Source organism: Ranitomeya variabilis, chromosome 7, assembly GCF_051348905.1.
Source record: "Ranitomeya variabilis isolate aRanVar5 chromosome 7, aRanVar5.hap1, whole genome shotgun sequence".
Taxonomy (NCBI): domain Eukaryota; kingdom Metazoa; phylum Chordata; class Amphibia; order Anura; family Dendrobatidae; genus Ranitomeya; species Ranitomeya variabilis.
In genome coordinates, this window is record NC_135238.1 from 242,383,231 (window position 1) to 242,403,883 (window position 20,653).

Genomic DNA, 20,653 nt, shown 5'->3' on the forward strand with positions numbered 1-20,653 from the left:
TGCAACTTTATAAATGGCCCACCCAGGTGTATCCATATAAATGGCCCAACCTGTACTCTAAACTTCATCCCCAAGATAACAAGATTGTTCACACATTTTAACATCACCCCTCCTATGAATTTTCACTAAAAAACAAGCAAAGAGCAGTTATACATAGATCTAATTCGACTCCTCTCGAAGTACTTGGCTCTAGCTATTTACTACGCTTACATCGCGCTTCCCCCAGGACCCCATTCACAGAGAAAAGTGTAAAAGTTAAAAAAATATATATTTTCATACTAAAATAAAGGAATTTAAATGGATACGTCTATGTGCAGCTCCGTGCGCTGCCCTCCCCCCCCGCATGCAGCTCTGTGCGCTGCCCTCCCCCCCCGCATGCAGCTCTGTGCGCTGCTCTCCCCCCCGTGTGCAGCTCTGTGCGCTGCCCCCCCCATGTGCTGCTCTGATCGCTGCCACCCCCCCCCCCCCCACATGTGCGACTCTGTGCGCTGCCCCCCCCATGTGCGGCTCTGTTCGCTGCCCGCCCCCATGTGCGGCTCTGTTCGCTCCCCCCCCCCCATGTGCAGCTCTGTGCGCTGCCCCCCTCCCCATGTGCGGCTCTGTGCGCTGCCCCCCCCCCATGTGCGGCTCTGTGCGCTGCCCCCCCCCCATGTGCGGCTCTGTGCGCTGCCCCCCCCCCATGTGCGGCTCTGTGCGCTGCCCCCCCCCCCCCCATGTGCGGCTCTGTGCGCTGCCCCCCCCCCCATGTGCGGCTCTGTGCGCTGCCCCCCCCCCCCATGTGCGGCTCTGTGCGCTGCCCCCCCCCATGTGCAGCTCTGTTCTCGCCCACTTTAGGGCTGCAGCTACCTTCTGCAGGCCATGATTCCGGTCCGTATAGTCGTGATTTGTGCTGCAGTTTTTCTGATGGCTACAATGTGTGATGGAGACGACAAAGAACAGATGAAACGATAATTTATTAATTTGGCACCTGGCATGTAATGAGGGGAAACAGAAGAAAATAGTCAGGCACAGCGCCATGCAGACGGTAACGGGCTGCAACCAGATGTGACCACGTCCTGTGGGAAGAAGGGTACCGGCCCACCCAGTCCAATAACTGATCCTTACATACAGAGCTCCCGCCATCGCTTGGTTGTCCGTGAAATGTTGTCGGCCATAAACCCGACCTTGTCCTGCTCACACAGCTGCACACTCCATTCCCGATCTTCTTACCGGCGATACTATAACAAACCCTCAGCTGTGTGCACAGGATTAGGACGACACAGTTTACAGCCTAAGGCCAAAGTTCAGTGCAATGGCTGCAAGCAGAAGTGTTTGGAATGCTGAGGACTAGGCGTCCAACCTGTCATCTGCACCGGCCCTTTAGTAAACACCAGTATGAAGTATCTGGAGTCCTGCACGTGGCAGGCGATGTTACAGCACCAGACCCGCAGCTTGTATGAACATTCCTAGAAAAATGGCCTCCACATGACATCACTAAGTGAGCGGTGATCGCTCTGACCCGGACGCCCTCATGACTTTCCACCTTCATGTACACATCTAAGGACTGAGAGCCGGACTGAGCTTGACCCTTTATTATCTTTTCCAAGTCATCTCTTCGAGCTCAGAAAGTGAAAGCCTATCTTATAAGAGGAGGATTCTGCATCAGTTCCATTGGCACCGAGGCCTGGCAGGAAGAAAGGTCTTGGCCTAAGGCTGACGCCATCCTCTGCGAGTGGCCGCCCTGGTATCACCGTGTCGGATATTCCAGTTCTATGGTCAGGATAGAGGATGCCCACAGCACCGTCTAGCTCCTTGACTCGAGGACTCCAGACGCGGGGGTCACATCTTGCTGAAACATTCCTTAGCGTTCGTCCAGGCCTGAATGCCCTGTGGACAACATAGGAAAAGTGGCAGAAAATAAGTATAAAATCCCAACTACTGGACAAGCAGTCCTTGTGCAGACGTGACACAGCCAAGGACAGATGTGGGCTGTGGTGCCACTCGTGGCCGTCCCTACGGCACGCCTGAGCATGGCTGATCTCTTCCCTACTGCTAGTGTTCCCCCCGAGGACTGTGGGTACAATACTGGGGGCATCAGAAATGACCAGGCCTTCACTTAGGGCTGTGAATACTCTGTGCCTAACGTGGACGCTCTCCCCCATCCAGCTCCTCACCTTCTTGCACATGCTGATCTGCATTACGGCGTAGTTGATCAGCGCTTCCTTCAGGTCCCGATTCTTCTGATCCTTAAACCGTTCAATCTCTAGCCAGGCGTTCTGCACAAAGTCTCTGAAAAGTAAAATCTCTGTTATGGTGACATTGGTTCTACATAAAATATCTCAATAGTAGTGACAACGGTGGCAGGTGCACGCTCATGGCACTGCGGCCACAGATTCCAAACCTGCTGTCTTCATTCTGCACCTTCAGCTGCTCCTCGCCCTCCTCGATCTGCTCTTCCAGCTGCTTGATCTTGGACTCTCTCTGCTCCGGAGTCTCCTGACCAAACAGCTTGCTGGTCATTCCCTTCAGTGAAAAAGTTCTCACCGTCTGAGGGTTTAAGCAGGGATGTGTCAGCGTGAACAATGGGATGTTGAGGTGCGACTATACTGGCCTTCATAGGTAAACCCATGCTACCTCTCCATTATGGGGGAAGTGCCCCTTAAGGACTGATTACCCTAAGGTGAAGGTACGGCACAGATCCACGGCTCACTCACCCCGGTGGCCAGCTCCTCACACTGCTGCTTCTTGGAGACCAGATCCAGCGCAGACATCTCCAAGTCATACTGCATGAGCTCATGTTTCCGACACACCGCCCTGCAAATAGAGGGAACGCTGAGAACACAGCCCTAGCCCAGGTTATAGTTCACCGAGAACCTAGAGCATTGCTCTCCACTGATCCAATACAGTGCAATCCGCTAATATGGCACCAAACTCTACAGAAAGGAACTGTAGCACTGGCTTCTCCAGGACTGAAGAGAACGATGTCTCCACTCCGGCCGGGAGACGTCTATCCATCTCGTGTATTTCTCTACAGCCACCATAAAGGTTTATACACTGAATGGAATGTGTAGTGAAATATGTATAGGTATATATGTGTGTAGTGAAATATGTATAGATATATTGTGTGACTAGCAGTAGTTTAACATCTGTCCTGAGACTGCAGGTCTCACAAAGGTCACAACATATGTATCTTGAGAAGGCAGTCTACTGTCTCCAATCTAGCCAGGGGGTCTTGCTGGGAGCCAGGAAGGGGAAACATTTCACACCTTCTAGCTCATTTGAAGAGAGATGTCAATTACAGCTTGACACTATCTATCTGTGAGAAACTTTAGGCAAAGAGTGTTCAGAGGAAAATAATATATTAATTGGGGTAGGGGCCGTGGTCCAATCAAAAACTAGCAATTATAATATTAATCTGAGGGGCTGGTCTAGAAATCTGACCTCCAGGGTGACTCTATAAATTAGGCTTGTAAGCATACAAAGTTGTTCACAGATTGAGGGCAGCCGAGCTGATGTGTTCCAGTCCATATTCATCCCCCCCCCCCCTCAGGGAGCAGAAAGCAGACTACAAAGTTAGCTATTCCTGTAAGTTTGTTTTCTCCTGTTTATTTTTATAACTGTTTTGCATGCTTGCATGTCTTTTTATTACCATATTTTTATACCTTTTCTATTAAAGCATAAAACTTTAATTAGTTGAACATTTTATGTTCTGAAGAATCCATAGCCTTAAACTGTGTGAGCCTTGTTATTGGCAGACAGTAGTAGTAGTATTTCCGGGACTTATCGTCCGTGTATTCGGTGAGTGGTGGCAGCGTGTATGAGCGGGTGTGTGGCCTGGGTCAGTGTGTGATTTATGCTCCAATTCCAGCATAGGACAGAGGTTGAATGCTGGACTGAGAGAGGAGAGATAGATTAACCCTTACAGGCACAACCCCAAGTCACGTGCGGAGAAGCGGCTACGTGACAGAATGGCTTCCCGATTCCTCGACTAGTTCCCTATGGCTGATACTCTGCAGTGTTACATCATCTCCTCAGTCTATGGCTCCCCATGATAAGAGGCACGAGGTGCAGCAGTACCTTAGAGCTTCTGCATAGAACAAGTATTCTTTCAGCTGATCGGCGTAGTGTTCCTCCTCCTCCAGGATGTCGTCAATGGAGGCAGCGTATCTGCGGACACCATGAAAGCGTTACTACCTTCATGAGCAGTCACCTCCAACCGGTTACAAACCAAACTTCAGAAGACGACTGACCAAAAGATCCGACACCACGACCGAACGTCAGAGGTAGAAGCAGAACAATGGCCAGGGGGGTCCCATGTTACACTTACACATCCATGTGATGCCCGGCGCTCTGCAGACCGTCCCCCATCTCCTTCTCTATGGCGCTCCACTCACTGCAGACAAACTAACACTGTAAACCACGTCCAGAAAGCCTGGGACACCCCATCACCCTCCAGACCCATCACCCTCCAGACCCATCACCCTCCAGACCCATCACCCTCCAGACCCATCACCCTCCAGACCCATCACCCCCCAGATCCATCACCCCCCAGATCCATCCCAACCCCCACCTTACTACCCGGACATCTACCTCATTCATCCTGACCTCACTACCCTACCCCCCACCTTACTACCTGAACACTCGGCCATAATTCCCATGCACTTTGTACACGCCGTACAGCCGGTCGGCCACTCGCTAGGAGAGAAGGAGAAACATCATAAGTATATCAAGGCGATAAAAACATTGAACAATCAATCTCATCATCAAGAACACTGCGGCGTACAAGAACACCATATACTGAGGGAGGTGAAAATGGTTCCCCCGTCTGGGACAAGTATGGGGTGGGCCATAATCGTCCGATGAATGCAGAACACAGGGGCTGCAGCTTTCTGGAGCAGAGCCCGTGCCGCTGTCAGTGTAGAGGCGACATGCGAGCGCTCAGTCACTTCTAGGGACTGTATACAGGCAACATGTAAGAGCCGGGCAGGCGCCTCTCCACGGACCGCAGTGAGGACCTGCATCTATATGGGACCGGTGTACGTGATGCTGGCGACACTCACCGCACGGACCCGCAGCAGGTGGGAGATGACGGACTGCAGCTCATCGCTGTAATGCTTCAGCTCCGTGAATCGCCTGCAAAACCAGAACAGCTCATTATCACCACGGGAAGAGGCAGAATGCGGATACCTGCACCGCACGCCCAGAAGCCGCGGACTACAACCCCCGGCAAGATGAAACCGCGAGCAGTCAGGCAATATGCGGGCGCTTATACATCACCATCATATACCATGGCCCTTTACAGACAGTATCAGTGGCCTCAGTATTTGAACCTGGGTTCTGGAAAAGTAGATTTCTGCTTCCTGTCTGTGAATAAAATTGCACCTAGAGGCTCAAAAATCCACCGTGATCCAGTTCTTCTCACACAGTTGATGGTTTGTTACAGTGTAGACAATGCTCTGTGAGCCAAGCACGAAGTCTTGTCCAGACTCCTCACAATGTATCAGCCTGGATGAATTGCATGGAAGGGAAAGTAACGGATATGGGACGACTCTTATGGAGCGTTATTGAGGGGGATGGGGGCGCGGGCGACACAGGATCCCACTGTCCCAATGCGCGCCATCCTGCTAGAACTCACTTGTCTGGGTTTCTGACACGGAAAGTTGCACTCAGGGACTTCAACCGGGAATCAGCCTAATAAAAGAAAAAAAGGAAAAGTCGTAACAGTGAAAGCGCCAGAGCGAGGTGCGGGAAGTGCCGGGGGTGAGAGGCTCGGGCCCGTGCCCATAATGTGGCGGTCGGTCCCCGGTATCCGGACTGAATCTGGTCAGAGCAGTGAACTGGATATAAATCCCGAGGCATCGACCATACGGACGAGCGGTCACGGGATGACTGCAGTTTTGAGTGACAGCGTTTATTCTGCCATATAGTGCACAACGGAGATAAAGAAACGTCCCGAGGCGCCCTGGTTTGTAGGACGTCCATTGAGCGGTAAAGTGACCGGTCCCACGCTTCTCCCGGCCACAGTACAGGGCGTGCACTTTCCCATTGATGGAGGTTTTGCTTTTTGTGCGGCGGGCTGTCCTTTCTATTGATTGCATTTTGCGGTACTTATGGCGCTTTTATTCATTTTCGTTTTGGAGGGGGGATGTCCACAAAATACCAATTCTAGTGTTCAGATACGCTCATTTTCTTTCCAGCATTTACCGTGCGGGTTAATTCATTTTCAGACTGTTACCGATGCAGTGCTGAAGACTTTGCTTTTTTTTTTATATTGCTTTACTTTTGGATTGGAAAATAACAAAACCACAAGAAGGGCGGCGTTCACACAGGTTACCTACTAACTACTACTTATTATTTTAGGTCCCCCCACAGGGGTCTTCAGCCTGCGGTCAGCATTGCTAACGGCCCCCGATGGGCAGCACTGTAGTGTCATGTAATGGGAGCACGGACAGGATCCATTTGTAGGGTCACCCACTGCAGATGGGGGCGGCTGTCTACGACTATGTGGCTGCTCAGGCCGTTCTGTGCACATCGGGGGGCTCTTGTATTATCACCGCAGGGTCCGGACACAGAAGACACCGGCCCTCGGGGCGGCAGCGGGCCGCTGTACCTTTCCTTGCAGTCCGGCCTCATTCAGCGCCTCCTTCCATCCGCTCTCCTGGAGACAACACATGTATATGAGGGGGCAGCACACAGGGCGAGTTATTACAGCATGTCTCCGCAGGGAGCTGCGTACCTGGTTCAGAAAGGAAGTGAAGATCTTGTCATGGCAGAGGACGGGGTGACACGCCACCCGCAGCAGGAAGTTCTCCAGTCCGATCCTCCTCCGCTCCACAAAGTCCGGATCCATGTTATCAGCCGACAGCTTGTGCCACACAAACTCTGCCTGTGAACACAGGGACTAGGTGACGGCCCCCCAAGGTGCAGAGCAGACCCCCAACCACAGTGCCAACAACTGGAGATTTCACAGGCAGCTCATCCACAAACGGGAGCTGCAGACCTCGGATACCCATCAGGGAATGTGAAAACCAAACATCCACAGCAGAGGGTTTGTTACAATGTGTCCAGTACGCTGTACAGGTTCTCATTCTCTAAGTGTAAATAATGGACCGTCCCATCACTGACAGCAAGCAGAGATCTGATTAAGGCCGGGGTCACAGTACCGTAGAATACGGGCGAGGGCTGTGCGAGAAAACATCCTCGGCCCAGTGTTATTCTATGGGGCAGATCACATCACTGGGTTTTTTCTCAGCTGTATGAGACGTGAGTGTAAAATCGCAGCATGCCGTGATTGTCCCCGAGACTCAGCCGAGACTCTCCAATGTAAGCCTATGGGTGTGAGACAAAAAAAAATATCACAGCACTGGGACTATGGAGTGCTGTCCGATCTGTACACACCGGTGTCCTTGGAAAAGCCGTGAATTCATCTGCCGTGTGCTGTAAAATCACCGCGGGAGCCGACAGGATAGAAGAGGTGGATGACATACAGTAAATATCCAAGAAGTATAGTTTCTCCTTGCGGAGAGTGACATGCTAAGCATGCCGAGATGAGGAGACTTAAAGCCGCAATGCTCCTCTGGGAAATATGCAAATAGTCTCTTCAGAGAGGAAGAGAACCAGAACTCTAGTGCCACCTACTGGAAGTAGCAATCCTAACAGTCAATGTCGACCCTTTAACAGCCTTGTCACATGACTTAGGATAAAAGCCAAACCAGAAGCTCAATGAATCAAACACAGTGTCTGCAAACTGAGATTCTGGTTTGGCTATTATCCCAACTCATGTGACAAGGCTCATTAAAGGGTCGACATTGACTGTTAGGATTGCTACTTCCTGTAGGTGGCGCTAGAGTTCTAGTTCTCTTCCTCTCTGAAGAGACAATTTGCATAATAAGCATACCGTAAATACACATAGAATAGGTAGATATATAGATGTCAGTGACAAATACAATTAGTGCAGTGTGTGTGCAGCTTACTGGACATGGATTTAATTATTAAAAGATTATTTTTCCCCCCCAAAAAAAATGGCGTGGGCGCTGACACAATTTTCGTAACCAGCAAAGGGAAAGCCGAAGATGTTTATAGCCAGCTCTCTGCCGCCCCAGAAAAGTCACATCTCCAACATGCGCCAATTCTGGCACTTAACCTCCCAACTAGCACCGTGAGAAAGTCACATGGTGCAGAGGCGAGTTCACCGCAGTGAAATTCTCCTGGTGACCTCGCCTCTGCAGCAGGCGACTCTCACAGTGCTAGCGGGGATCTCACCGAGGTCACCACAGTCCAACCTGCCTGGGAACGCAGCCTCAGTAACGTCACCGCTAGTCACTGAGGCTATGGGGTTAGTAATGGGGGAGTCTTATTAACCCCTCTCCATTACTAACTGCTGGGCTTGATGTCACCTGACAATACAAAGGTGACATTAACCCCTTATCACCCCACTTGCTACCGCTACAGGGCAAGTGGGAAGAGCGAGGCTAAGTGCCAGAATTGAAACACCTTAGAGATGCGCCTTTTCTGGGGCAGCTGAGTACTGATGTTTTTAGCCTGGGGGGTGCCAATATCCATGGCCCCTTCCTAGGCTATTAATATCAGCTCGCAGCTGGCTGCATAACCTTTGCTGGCAATTATAGGGGGACACTACGTCCATTTTTTTTAGGGTCCCCCATTTTAATAGCCAGTAAATGCTAATTATACAGCTGTGAGCTGATAATAGCCTGGGAAGCTTCATGGGTGTCACCCCCTTCAGAGGCTATAAACATCTGCCCCCAGCCGTCGGCTTTCCCTCAGCTGGCTACAAAAATTGAGCCCATGCCATTTTTTTTGAAAAATAATCTTTTATTAATTAAATCCATGTCCAGTAATTTGCACACACTGCACTAATTGTATTTGTCACTGACATCTATTTATCTACCTGTTCTATGTGTATTTACTGTATGTACTCCATGGCTTCTGTCCTGTCGGCTCCTGCAGTGATTTTACAGAACCCGACAGATGAATTAATGGCTATGCTTATATATATGTGTGTCGCTGACATCGATATATCAATGTATTCTATGTGTACGTGTATATATCTACTCTATCCTGTCAGTGTGATTTCACTGTACGCGGCACATGAATTGCCGGCTTTTCTTCTATCTACAAACTTGGTCAAAATTGTTGGTCCCGCTCGTTTTATGACAGAAAAACCCACAATGGTCACAGAAATAACGGGAATCTGACAAAAGTAATGAGTCTCATTTTATTTTTTCGTTTAATTCTGTGGAAGCATGGCTGAAAAGCAATGTCTGACTTTCATTTGTTCATTTTCATAGATCGTTTATTTATTATTAGTTTTATCAGATTCCAGTTATTTCTGTGACCATTGTGGGGTTTTCTGTCATTAACCCCTTAGTAACAGACAATTTTTACAATTCTGACCACTGTCCCTTTATGAGGTTATAACTCCGGAGCTTCAACGGATCCCGGTGATTCTGACATTGTTTTTTCGTGACATATTGTACTTCATGTTAGTGGTAACATTTCTTTGATATTACCTGCGTTTATTTATGAAAAAAACAAATATGGCAAAAATTTAGAAAATTTTGCAATTTTCTAACTTTGAATTTTCATGCCCTTAAAATCAGAGTTATGTGACACAAAATAGTTAATAAATAACATTCCCCACATGTCTACTTTACATCAGTACAATTTTGGAAAAACTGCACCCCTCAATGTGCGTAAAACTATATTCAAGTTTATTAACCCTTTACGTCAGGGGTGGGGAACCTCAGGCCCCTGGGCCATTTGCGGCCCTCGATGACCTTTTATCAGGCCCCCGGGCAGATTCTCAGGGACCGCAGTCTTGGGCAGGGAGATGTGTTTTGGTTGCCACCAGCTCATTAATTTCTTCTTGCTCTGTTAGCACACACGGTGTTCACTACTGAACACTGAAGGGCATGCAATGAAAGATTACGTCCTGACACCAGTGCCAGAGTCAGGATGGACTTTGTGGGCGCCGTTTGTACGGCCCCAGCAGGATGGTAGAAATATCCAAATGGCCCTTCGCAGAAAAAAGATTCCCCGCCCCCGCTCTACGTGCTTCACAGGAACTGAAGCAACGTGAAAGGAAAAAATTAACATTTAACTTTGTTCAAACATTTTACTTCAAAACCCATTTTTTATTTTCACAAAAGAGAAAATGAATCCCAAAGTTGTTGTGCAATGTCTCCCGAGTACGTCGATACTCCATATGTGGGGGTAAACCACTGTTTGGGCGCACCGCAGAGCTTGGAAGAGAAGGAGCGCCGTTTGACTTTTCAATGCAGAATTGGCTGGAATTGAGATCGGATGCCATGTCGCATTTGCAGAGCTCCTGATGTGCCTAAACAGTAGAAACCCACCACAAGTGACCCCATATTGGAAAGTAGACCCCTTAAGGAAATTATCTAGATGTGTGGTGAGCACCTAGAACCTCTAAGTGCTTCTGAAGTTTATAACGTAGAGCCGTGAAAATAATAATAATAAAAAAAATCGCAACACCGGGGTCGGTAAAAACCGACCTGAATCATGTTCTCTGGGGTCTCAGCTACCCCCGCTAACCGAGACCCCGGAGAAATTCCAACTCTGGGGGGGCGCTATAATGTTGAAGTTTAAGTACCCTTAACTGTCACTGGTGTGTATGAGCGCGTGTGTATGAGCGCATGTGTATGAGCGCGTGTGTATGAGCGCGTGTGTATGAGCGCGTGTGTATGAGCGCGTGTGTATGAGCGCGTGTGTATGAGCGCGTGTGTATGAGCGCGTGTGTATGAGCGCGTGTGTATGAGCGCGTGTATGAGTGCGCGAGTGTGTGTGAGTGCGCGAGTGTGTGTGTGTATATATGTGTGTATATATGTGTGAGTATGAGCGTGTGTATGAGCGTGTGAGTGTCTGAGCGTGCGAGTGTCTGAGCGTGCGAGTGTCTGAGCGTGCGAGTGTCTGAGCGTGCGTGTGTCTGAGCGTGCGTGTGTCTGAGCGTGCGTGTGTCTGAGCGTGCGTGTGTCTGAGCGTGCGTGTGTCTGAGCGTGCGTGTGTCTGAGCGTGCGTGTGTCTGAGCGTGCGTGTGTCTGAGCGTGCGTGTGTCTGAGCGTGCGTGTGTCTGAGCGTGCGTCTGAGCGTGCGTCTGAGCGTGCGTCTGAGCGTGCGTCTGAGCGTGCGTGTGTCTGAGCGTGCGTGTGTCTGAGCGTGCGTGTGTCTGAGCGTGCGTGTGTCTGAGCGTGCGTGTGTCTGAGCGTGCGTGTGTCTGAGCGTGCGTGTGTCTGAGCGTGCGTGTGTCTGAGCGTGCGTGTGTCTGAGCGTGCGTGTGTCTGAGCGTGCGTGTGTCTGAGCGTGCGTGTGTCTGAGCGTGCGTGTGTCTGAGCGTGCGTGTGTCTGAGCGTGCGTGTGTCTGAGCGTGCGTGTGTCTGAGCGTGCGTGTGTCTGAGCGTGCGTGTGTCTGAGCGTGCGTGTGTCTGAGCGTGCGTGTGTCTGAGCGTGCGTGTGTCTGAGCGTGCGTGTGTCTGAGCGTGCGTGTGTCTGAGCGTGCGTGTGTCTGAGCGTGCGTGTGTCTGAGCGTGCGTGTGTCTGAGCGTGCGTGTGTCTGAGCGTGCGTGTGTCTGAGCGTGCGTGTGTCTGAGCGTGCGTGTGTCTGAGCGTGCGTGTGTCTGAGCGTGCGTGTGTCTGAGCGTGCGTGTGTCTGAGCGTGCGTGTGTCTGAGCGTGCGTGTGTCTGAGCGTGCGTGTGTCTGAGCGTGCGTGTGTCTGAGCGTGCGTGTGTCTGAGCGTGCGTGTGTCTGAGCGTGCGTGTGTCTGAGCGTGCGTGTGTCTGAGCGTGCGTGTGTCTGAGCGTGCGTGTGTCTGAGCGTGCGTGTGTCTGAGCGTGCGTGTGTCTGAGCGTGCGTGTGTCTGAGCGTGCGTGTGTCTGAGCGTGCGTGTGTCTGAGCGTGCGTGTGTCTGAGCGTGCGTGTGTCTGAGCGTGCGTGTGTCTGAGCGTGCGTGTGTCTGAGCGTGCGTGTGTCTGAGCGTGCGTGTGTCTGAGCGTGCGTGTGTCTGAGCGTGCGTGTGTCTGAGCGTGCGTGTGTCTGAGCGTGCGTGTGTCTGAGCGTGCGTGTGTCTGAGCGTGCGTGTGTCTGAGCGTGCGTGTGTCTGAGCGTGCGTGTGTCTGAGCGTGCGTGTGTCTGAGCGTGCGTGTGTCTGAGCGTGCGTGTGTCTGAGCGTGCGTGTGTCTGAGCGTGCGTGTGTCTGAGCGTGCGTGTGTCTGAGCGTGCGTGTGTCTGAGCGTGCGTGTGTCTGAGCGTGCGTGTGTCTGAGCGTGCGTGTGTCTGAGCGTGCGTGTGTCTGAGCGTGCGTGTGTCTGAGCGTGCGTGTGTCTGAGCGTGCGTGTGTCTGAGCGTGCGTGTGTCTGAGCGTGCGTGTGTCTGAGCGTGCGTGTGTCTGAGCGTGCGTGTGTCTGAGCGTGCGTGTGTCTGAGCGTGCGTGTGTCTGAGCGTGCGTGTGTCTGAGCGTGCGTGTGCCTGAGCGTGCGTGTGCTGAGCGTGCGTGTGCCTGAGCGTGCGTGTGCCTGAGCGTGCGTGTGCCTGAGCGTGCGTGTGCCTGAGCGTGCGTGTGCCTGAGCGTGCGTGTGCCTGAGCGTGCGTGTGCCTGAGCGTGCGTGTGCCTGAGCGTGCGTGTGCCTGAGCGTGCGTGTGCCTGAGCGTGCGTGTGCCTGAGCGTGCGTGTGCCTGAGCGTGCGTGTGCCTGAGCGTGCGTGTGCCTGAGCGTGCGTGTGCCTGAGCGTGCGTGTGCCTGAGCGTGCGTGTGCCTGAGCGTGCGTGTGCCTGAGCGTGCGTGTGCCTGAGCGTGCGTGTGCCTGAGCGTGCGTGTGCCTGAGCGTGCGTGTGCCTGAGCGTGCGTGTGCCTGAGCGTGCGTGTGCCTGAGCGTGCGTGTGCCTGAGCGTGCGTGTGCCTGAGCGTGCGTGTGCCTGAGCGTGCGTGTGCCTGAGCGTGCGTGTGCCTGAGCGTGCGTGTGCCTGAGCGTGCGTGTGCCTGAGCGTGCGTGTGCCTGAGCGTGCGTGTGCCTGAGCGTGCGTGTGCCTGAGCGTGCGTGTGCCTGAGCGTGCGTTGTGCCTGAGCGTGCGTGTGCCTGAGCGTGCGTGTGCCTGAGCGTGCGTGTGCCTGAGCGTGCGTGTGCCTGAGCGTGCGTGTGCCTGAGCGTGCGTGTGCCTGAGCGTGCGTGTGCCTGAGCGTGCGTGTGCCTGAGCGTGCGTGTGCCTGAGCGTGCGTGTGCCTGAGCGTGCGTGTGCCTGAGCGTGCGTGTGCCTGAGCGTGCGTGTGCCTGAGCGTGCGTGTGCCTGAGCGTGCGTGTGCCTGAGCGTGCGTGTGCCTGAGCGTGCGTGTGCCTGAGCGTGCGTGTGCCTGAGCGTGCGTGTGCCTGAGCGTGCGTGTGCCTGAGCGTGCGTGTGCCTGAGCGTGCGTGTGCCTGAGCGTGCGTGTGTCTGAGCGTGCGTGTGTCTGAGCGTGCGTGTGTCTGAGCGTGCGTGTGTCTGAGCGTGCGTGTGTCTGAGCGTGCGTGTGTCTGAGCGTGCGTGTGTCTGAGCGTGCGTGTGTCTGAGCGTGCGTGTGTCTGAGCGTGCGTGTGTCTGAGCGTGCGTGTGTCTGAGCGTGCGTGTGTCTGAGCGTGCGTGTGTCTGAGCGTGCGTGTGTCTGAGCGTGCGTGTGTCTGAGCGTGCGTGTGTCTGAGCGTGCGTGTGTCTGAGCGTGCGTGTGTCTGAGCGTGCGTGTGTCTGAGCGTGCGTGTGTCTGAGCGTGCGTGTGTCTGAGCGTGCGTGTGTCTGAGCGTGCGTGTGTCTGAGCGTGCGTGTGTCTGAGCGTGCGTGTGTCTGAGCGTGCGTGTGTCTGAGCGTGCGTGTGTCTGAGCGTGCGTGTGTCTGAGCGTGCGTGTGTCTGAGCGTGCGTGTGTCTGAGCGTGCGTGTGTCTGAGCGTGCGTGTGTCTGAGCGTGCGTGTGTCTGAGCGTGCGTGTGTCTGAGCGTGCGTGTGTCTGAGCGTGCGTGTGTCTGAGCGTGCGTGTGTCTGAGCGTGCGTGTGTCTGAGCGTGCGTGTGTCTGAGCGTGCGTGTGTCTGAGCGTGCGTGTGTCTGAGCGTGCGTGTGTCTGAGCGTGCGTGTGTCTGAGCGTGCGTGTGTCTGAGCGTGCGTGTGTCTGAGCGTGCGTGTGTCTGAGCGTGCGTGTGTCTGAGCGTGCGTGTGTCTGAGCGTGCGTGTGTCTGAGCGTGCGTGTGTCTGAGCGTGCGTGTGTCTGAGCGTGCGTGTGTCTGAGCGTGCGTGTGTCTGAGCGTGCGTGTGTCTGAGCGTGCGTGTGTCTGAGCGTGCGTGTGTCTGAGCGTGCGTGTGTCTGAGCGTGCGTGTGTCTGAGCGTGCGTGTGTCTGAGCGTGCGTGTGTCTGAGCGTGCGTGTGTCTGAGCGTGCGTGTGTCTGAGCGTGCGTGTGTCTGAGCGTGCGTGTGTCTGAGCGTGCGTGTGTCTGAGCGTGCGTGTGTCTGAGCGTGCGTGTGTCTGAGCGTGCGTGTGTCTGAGCGTGCGTGTGTCTGAGCGTGCGTGTGTCTGAGCGTGCGTGTGTCTGAGCGTGCGTGTGTCTGAGCGTGCGTGTGTCTGAGCGTGCGTGTGTCTGAGCGTGCGTGTGTCTGAGCGTGCGTGTGTCTGAGCGTGCGTGTGTCTGAGCGTGCGTGTGTCTGAGCGTGCGTGTGTCTGAGCGTGCGTGTGTCTGAGCGTGCGTGTGTCTGAGCGTGCGTGTGTCTGAGCGTGCGTGTGTCTGAGCGTGCGTGTGTCTGAGCGTGCGTGTGTCTGAGCGTGCGTGTGTCTGAGCGTGCGTGTGTCTGAGCGTGCGTGTGTCTGAGCGTGCGTGTGTCTGAGCGTGCGTGTGTCTGAGCGTGCGTGTGTCTGAGCGTGCGTGTGTCTGAGCGTGCGTGTGTCTGAGCGTGCGTGTGTCTGAGCGTGCGTGTGTCTGAGCGTGCGTGTGTCTGAGCGTGCGTGTGTCTGAGCGTGCGTGTGTCTGAGCGTGCGTGTGTCTGAGCGTGCGTGTGTCTGAGCGTGCGTGTGTCTGAGCGTGCGTGTGTCTGAGCGTGCGTGTGTCTGAGCGTGCGTGTGTCTGAGCGTGCGTGTGTCTGAGCGTGCGTGTGTCTGAGCGTGCGTGTGTCTGAGCGTGCGTGTGTCTGAGCGTGCGTGTGTCTGAGCGTGCGTGTGTCTGAGCGTGCGTGTGTCTGAGCGTGTGCGTCTGAGCGTGTGCGTCTGAGCGTGCGTGCGTCTGAGCGTGCGTGCGTCTGAGCGTGCGTGCGTCTGAGCGTGCGTGCGTCTGAGCGTGCGTGCGTCTGAGCGTGCGTGCGTCTGAGCGTGCGTGCGTCTGAGCGTGCGTGCGTCTGAGCGTGCGTGCGTCTGAGCGTGCGTGCGTCTGAGCGTGCGTGCGTCTGAGCGTGCGTGCGTCTGAGCGTGCGTGCGTCTGAGCGTGCGTGCGTCTGAGCGTGCGTGCGTCTGAGCGTGCGTGCGTCTGAGCGTGCGTGCGTCTGAGCGTGCGTGCGTCTGAGCGTGCGTGCGTCTGAGCGTGCGTGCGTCTGAGCGTGCGTGCGTCTGAGCGTGCGTGCGTCTGAGCGTGCGTGCGTCTGAGCGTGCGTGCGTCTGAGCGTGCGTGCGTCTGAGCGTGCGTGCGTCTGAGCGTGCGTGCGTCTGAGCGTGCGTGCGTCTGAGCGTGCGTGCGTCTGAGCGTGCGTGCGTCTGAGCGTGCGTGCGTCTGAGCGTGCGTGCGTCTGAGCGTGCGTGCGTCTGAGCGTGCGTGCGTCTGAGCGTGCGTGCGTCTGAGCGTGCGTGCGTCTGAGCGTGCGTGCGTCTGAGCGTGCGTGCGTCTGAGCGTGCGTGCGTCTGAGCGTGCGTGCGTCTGAGCGTGCGTGCGTCTGAGCGTGCGTGCGTCTGAGCGTGCGTGCGTCTGAGCGTGCGTGCGTCTGAGCGTGCGTGCGTCTGAGCGTGCGTGCGTCTGAGCGTGCGTGCGTCTGAGCGTGCGTGCGTCTGAGCGTGCGTGCGTCTGAGCGTGCGTGCGTCTGAGCGTGCGTGCGTCTGAGCGTGCGTGCGTCTGAGCGTGCGTGCGTCTGAGCGTGCGTGCGTCTGAGCGTGCGTGCGTCTGAGCGTGCGTGCGTCTGAGCGTGCGTGCGTCTGAGCGTGCGTGCGTCTGAGCGTGCGTGCGTCTGAGCGTGCGTGCGTCTGAGCGTGCGTGCGTCTGAGCGTGCGTGCGTCTGAGCGTGCGTGCGTCTGAGCGTGCGTGCGTCTGAGCGTGCGTGCGTCTGAGCGTGCGTGCGTCTGAGCGTGCGTGCGTCTGAGCGTGCGTGCGTCTGAGCGTGCGTGCGTCTGAGCGTGCGTGCGTCTGAGCGTGCGTGCGTCTGAGCGTGCGCGCGTCTGAGCGTGCGCGCGTCTGAGCGTGCGCGCGTCTGAGCGTGCGCGCGTCTGAGCGTGCGCGCGTCTGAGCGTGCGCGCGTCTGAGCGTGCGCGCGTCTGAGCGTGCGCGCGTCTGAGCGTGCGCGCGTCTGAGCGTGCGCGCGTCTGAGCGTGCGCGCGTCTGAGCGTGCGCGCGTCTGAGCGTGCGCGCGTCTGAGCGTGCGCGCGTCTGAGCGTGCGCGCGTCTGAGCGTGCGCGCGTCTGAGCGTGCGCGCGTCTGAGCGCGCGCGCGTCTGAGCGCGCGCGCGTCTGAGCGCGCGCGTCTGAGCGCGCGCGCGTCTGAGCGCGCGTCTGAGCGCGCGTCTGAGCGCGCGTCTGAGCGCGCGTCTGAGCGCGCGTCTGAGCGCGCGTCTGAGCGCGCGTCTGAGCGCGCGTCTGAGCGCGCGTCTGAGCGCGCGTCTGAGCGCGCGTCTGAGCGCGCGTGTCTGAGCGCGCGTGTGCGTGTGAGCGCGCGTGTGCGTGTGAGCGCGCGTGTGCGTGTGAGCGCGCGTGTGCGTATAGCGCGCGTGTGCGTATGAGCGCGCGTGTGCGTATGAGCGCGCGTGTGCGTATGAGCGCGCGTGTGCGTATGAGCGCGCGTGTGCGTATGAGCGCGCGTGTGCGTATGAGCGCGCGTGTGCGTATGAGCGCGCGTGTGCGTATGAGCGCGCGTGTGCGTATGTATATGAGTGAGTGTATTATGGAGAATATTTCCTCTGTAACCGATGCGTACATGACAAAGCAATCCCCTATGTATAAGCTCATGTTAAAGTCGCACAGATCGGATGCTAGGTGTGGAAACTCGGACTGTACTCGCATGACACTGGTGCGACTCTCGGCGGGGAGTCTCGGCTTGGTTTTTCATACGTTGTGACCCCGGCCTAATAGTAAGATACAATGCCATCCCTATAACACGCGGCAGAACAGCGCCGTCCCTATAACACGCGGCAGAACAGCGCCGTCCCAATAACACGCGGCAGAGCAGTGCCGTCCCAATAACACGCGGCAGAGCAGCGCCGTCCCAATAACACGCGGCAGAACAGCGCCGTCCTATAACACGCGGCAGAACAGCGCCGTCCCTATAACACGCGGCAGAACAGCGCCGTCCCTATAACACGCGGCAGAACAGCGCCGTCCCTATAACACGCGGCAGAACAGCGCCGTCCCAATAACACGCGGCAGAGCAGCGCCGTCCCTATAACATGCGGCAGAACAGCGCCGTCCCTATAACACGCGGCAGAACAGCGCCGTCCCTATAACACGCGGCAGAACAGCGCCGTCCCTATAACATGCGGCAGAGCAGCGCCGTCCCTATAACATGCGGCAGAACAGCGCCGTCCCTATAACATGCGGCAGAACAGCGCCGTCCCTATAACACGCGGCAGAGCAGCGCCGTCCCTATAACACGCGGCAGAACAGCGCCGTCCCTATAACACGCGGCAGAACAGCGCCGTCCCTATAACACGCGGCAGAACAGCGCCGTCCCAATAACACGCGGCAGAGCAGCGCCGTCCCTATAACATGCGGCAGAACAGCGCCGTCCCTATAACATGCGGCAGAACAGCGCCGTCCCAATAACACGCGGCAGAGCAGCGCCGTCCCAATAACACGTGGCAGAGCAGCGCCGTCCCTATAACATGCGGCAGAACAGCGCCGTCCGCGCAGCACTTTACCCTCTTCTCTGGTAACGGCGGCACAACCACGAACGGATATGTGACGCACAGATAACTGCGCAGAAGCTCAAACTCGCTGTATCTCCGCCACAGACAGTCCAGAGAGCTGTGTCCCTCACCGTGAGCGTCCAGCAACCTGGAGAAAGCAGAGAGGTCAGCGAGCTCCCACCGCGGCCCACACCATCATGGCCGCCCCGCACCTCACCTGGTCTCGATCAGATACGCCGTGTACGTCTCCTGCATGTTCATCGCATTCTTCCCCGTTCGCTTCTCGGCCTCGGACACGCTGACCTCAAACCTTTTCAATAAAGATTCCTCCCCCGACATCTGGGAGAGACGCGAGAGCAACGATATGAAGGGCGAGGGACAGGGAAGCCAAAACAGCAGTATGGGGGGGGGGCAAAGTGACCGCGTGGACTGATATGGGGGGCAAAGAGACAGTGGGGCCGATACTGGGGGCAAAGAGACAGTGGGGCTGATATGGGGGGGGGGGGGCAAAGGGACAGTGGGGCCGATACTGGGGGCAAAGAGACAGTGGGGCTGATATGGGGGGGGGGGGGGCAAAGGGACAGTGGGGCCGATACTGGGGGCAAAGAGACAGTGGGGCCGATACTGGGGGCAGAGAGACAGTGGGGCTGATACGGGGGGGGGGGGGGGCAAAGGGACAGTGGGGCTGATACTGGGGGCAAAGAGACAGTGGGGCTGATACGGGGGGCAAAGAGACAGTGGGGCTGATACGGGGGGGGGGCAAAGGGACAGTGGGGCCGATACTGGGGGCAAAGAGACAGTGGGGCCGATACTGGGGGCAAAGAGACAGTGGGGCCGATACTGGGGGCAAAGAGACAGTGGGGCCGATACGGGGGGGGGCAGAGAGACAGTGGGGCCGATACTGGGGGCAAACAGACAGTGGGGCCGATACGGAGGACACAGCAGGGCCGGCTCCGCTCCGCAGGGCTCTCACCCCTTCCGCGCCCGCGGTGATGGCGCCGCCCGCGCCCCCTTCTCCGGTGTCTTCGCTGTGGACCAGTCCGGTCTCCTCTCCGCCGCTCATCTCTCCGCCGTCTCCCGTACACACCGCCCCGGCCCCAGCGCCAGCCTCACAGCTGACAACTTCCGGTCTCAGGCTCCGCCCGGTGTCCATAGACACCGGAGAAATGATAGCACGGCGCATGCGCAGCCCGACTCCGCCCCTCGCCTAGGCAGCCTCCACCGTGGTGTGGAGAGACCTGAGCTGCTGCAGAACCTCGGTGCCCCGGAGAAGAATAACTCGGAGGTGTGAGACCCGGGCCTGCTACCGACACACGAGAGCCCCCTATATCGCCACAACAGAGACCACAAATAATTCCACCAGTGGTCACACACTATTTCCAACAGGTCGTAAATAAAATCACCGACTAATTCCAACAGCGCCCCGATCATTACTGCTCCACAGAGGGGTCACACCACGAGCGCCCCCCGGAGGTGAGGGGGGATATTTTCTTTATTAGTAGGAACCGGTTCCCCGGACACCTCGGTTACTGCGGGCGGAGCGGTGTCCTGTGTGCTGGAGCATTGAGAGAAGAAAGAGGGACAGAGGACAGCGCCCCCCGGAGCCCGGGAGACCGCATTACCGACAGAAATAACAGTCTGTAGCTCCACACCTACAGTACACCACAGGGACACTGGACTGTGCTCCTTATCACCACTAGGGGAGCTCCGTGTATACAGAGATACATGATAAGATCCTGTCTGCAGTCACCACTAGGGGGAGCTCCCTGTATACAGAGATACATGATAAGATCCTGTCTGCAGTCACCACTAGGGGGAGCTCCCTGTATACAGAGATACATGATAAGATCCTGTCTGCAGTCACCACTAGGGGGAGCTCCCTGTATACAGAGATACATGATAAGATCCTGTCTGCAGTCACCACTAGGGGGAGCTCCCTGTATACAGAGATACATGATGAGATCCTGTCTGCAGCCACCACTAGGGGGAGCTCCCTGTATACAGAGATACATGATAAGATCCTGTCTGCAGACACCACTAGGGGGAGCTCCCTGTATACAGAGATACATGATAAGATCCTGTCTGCAGTCACCACTAGGGGGAGCTCCGTGTATACAGAGATACATGATAAGATCCTGTCTGCAGCCACCACTAGGGGGAGCTCCCTGTATACAGAGATACATGATAAGATCCTGTCTGCAGCCCCCACTAGGGGGAGCTCCCTGTATACAGAGATACATGATAAGATCCTGTCTGCAGCCACCACTAGGGGGAGCTCCCTGTATACAGAGATACATGATAAGATCCTGTCTGCAGTCACCACTAGGGGGAGCTCCCTGTATACAGAGATACATGATAAGATCTTGTCTGCAGCCACCACTAGGGGGAGCTCCCTGTATACAGAGATACATGATAAGATCCTGTCTGCAGCCACCACTAGGGGGAGCTCCCTGTATACAGAGATACATGATAAGATCCTGTCTGCAGCCACCACTAGGGGGAGCTCCCTGTATACAGAGATACGTGATAAGATTCTGTCTGCAGTCACCACTAGGGGGAGCTCCCTGTATACAGAGATACATGATAAGATCCT

At 55.8% G+C, this 20,653-nt stretch overlaps 1 protein-coding gene across 1 annotated transcript; it reads right to left on the reverse strand.

The window, feature by feature from the left end:
- Positions 1-934: 934 nt before the first annotated feature.
- SNX4 (sorting nexin 4) lies at positions 935-19,228 on the reverse strand. The gene is made up of 14 exons (XM_077273353.1): positions 19,034-19,228; positions 18,278-18,399; positions 18,073-18,208; positions 6,716-6,865; positions 6,590-6,637; positions 5,615-5,670; positions 5,040-5,112; positions 4,613-4,674; positions 4,307-4,372; positions 4,057-4,146; positions 2,694-2,793; positions 2,381-2,526; positions 2,154-2,268; positions 935-1,866 (listed from the first exon to the last, which is right to left on the reverse strand). Exons 1-14 carry the CDS (start codon positions 19,211-19,213, stop codon positions 1,819-1,821), a joined length of 1,392 nt encoding a protein of 463 aa, XP_077129468.1. The 5' UTR covers positions 19,214-19,228; the 3' UTR covers positions 935-1,818.
- Positions 19,229-20,653: the final 1,425 nt, after the last annotated feature.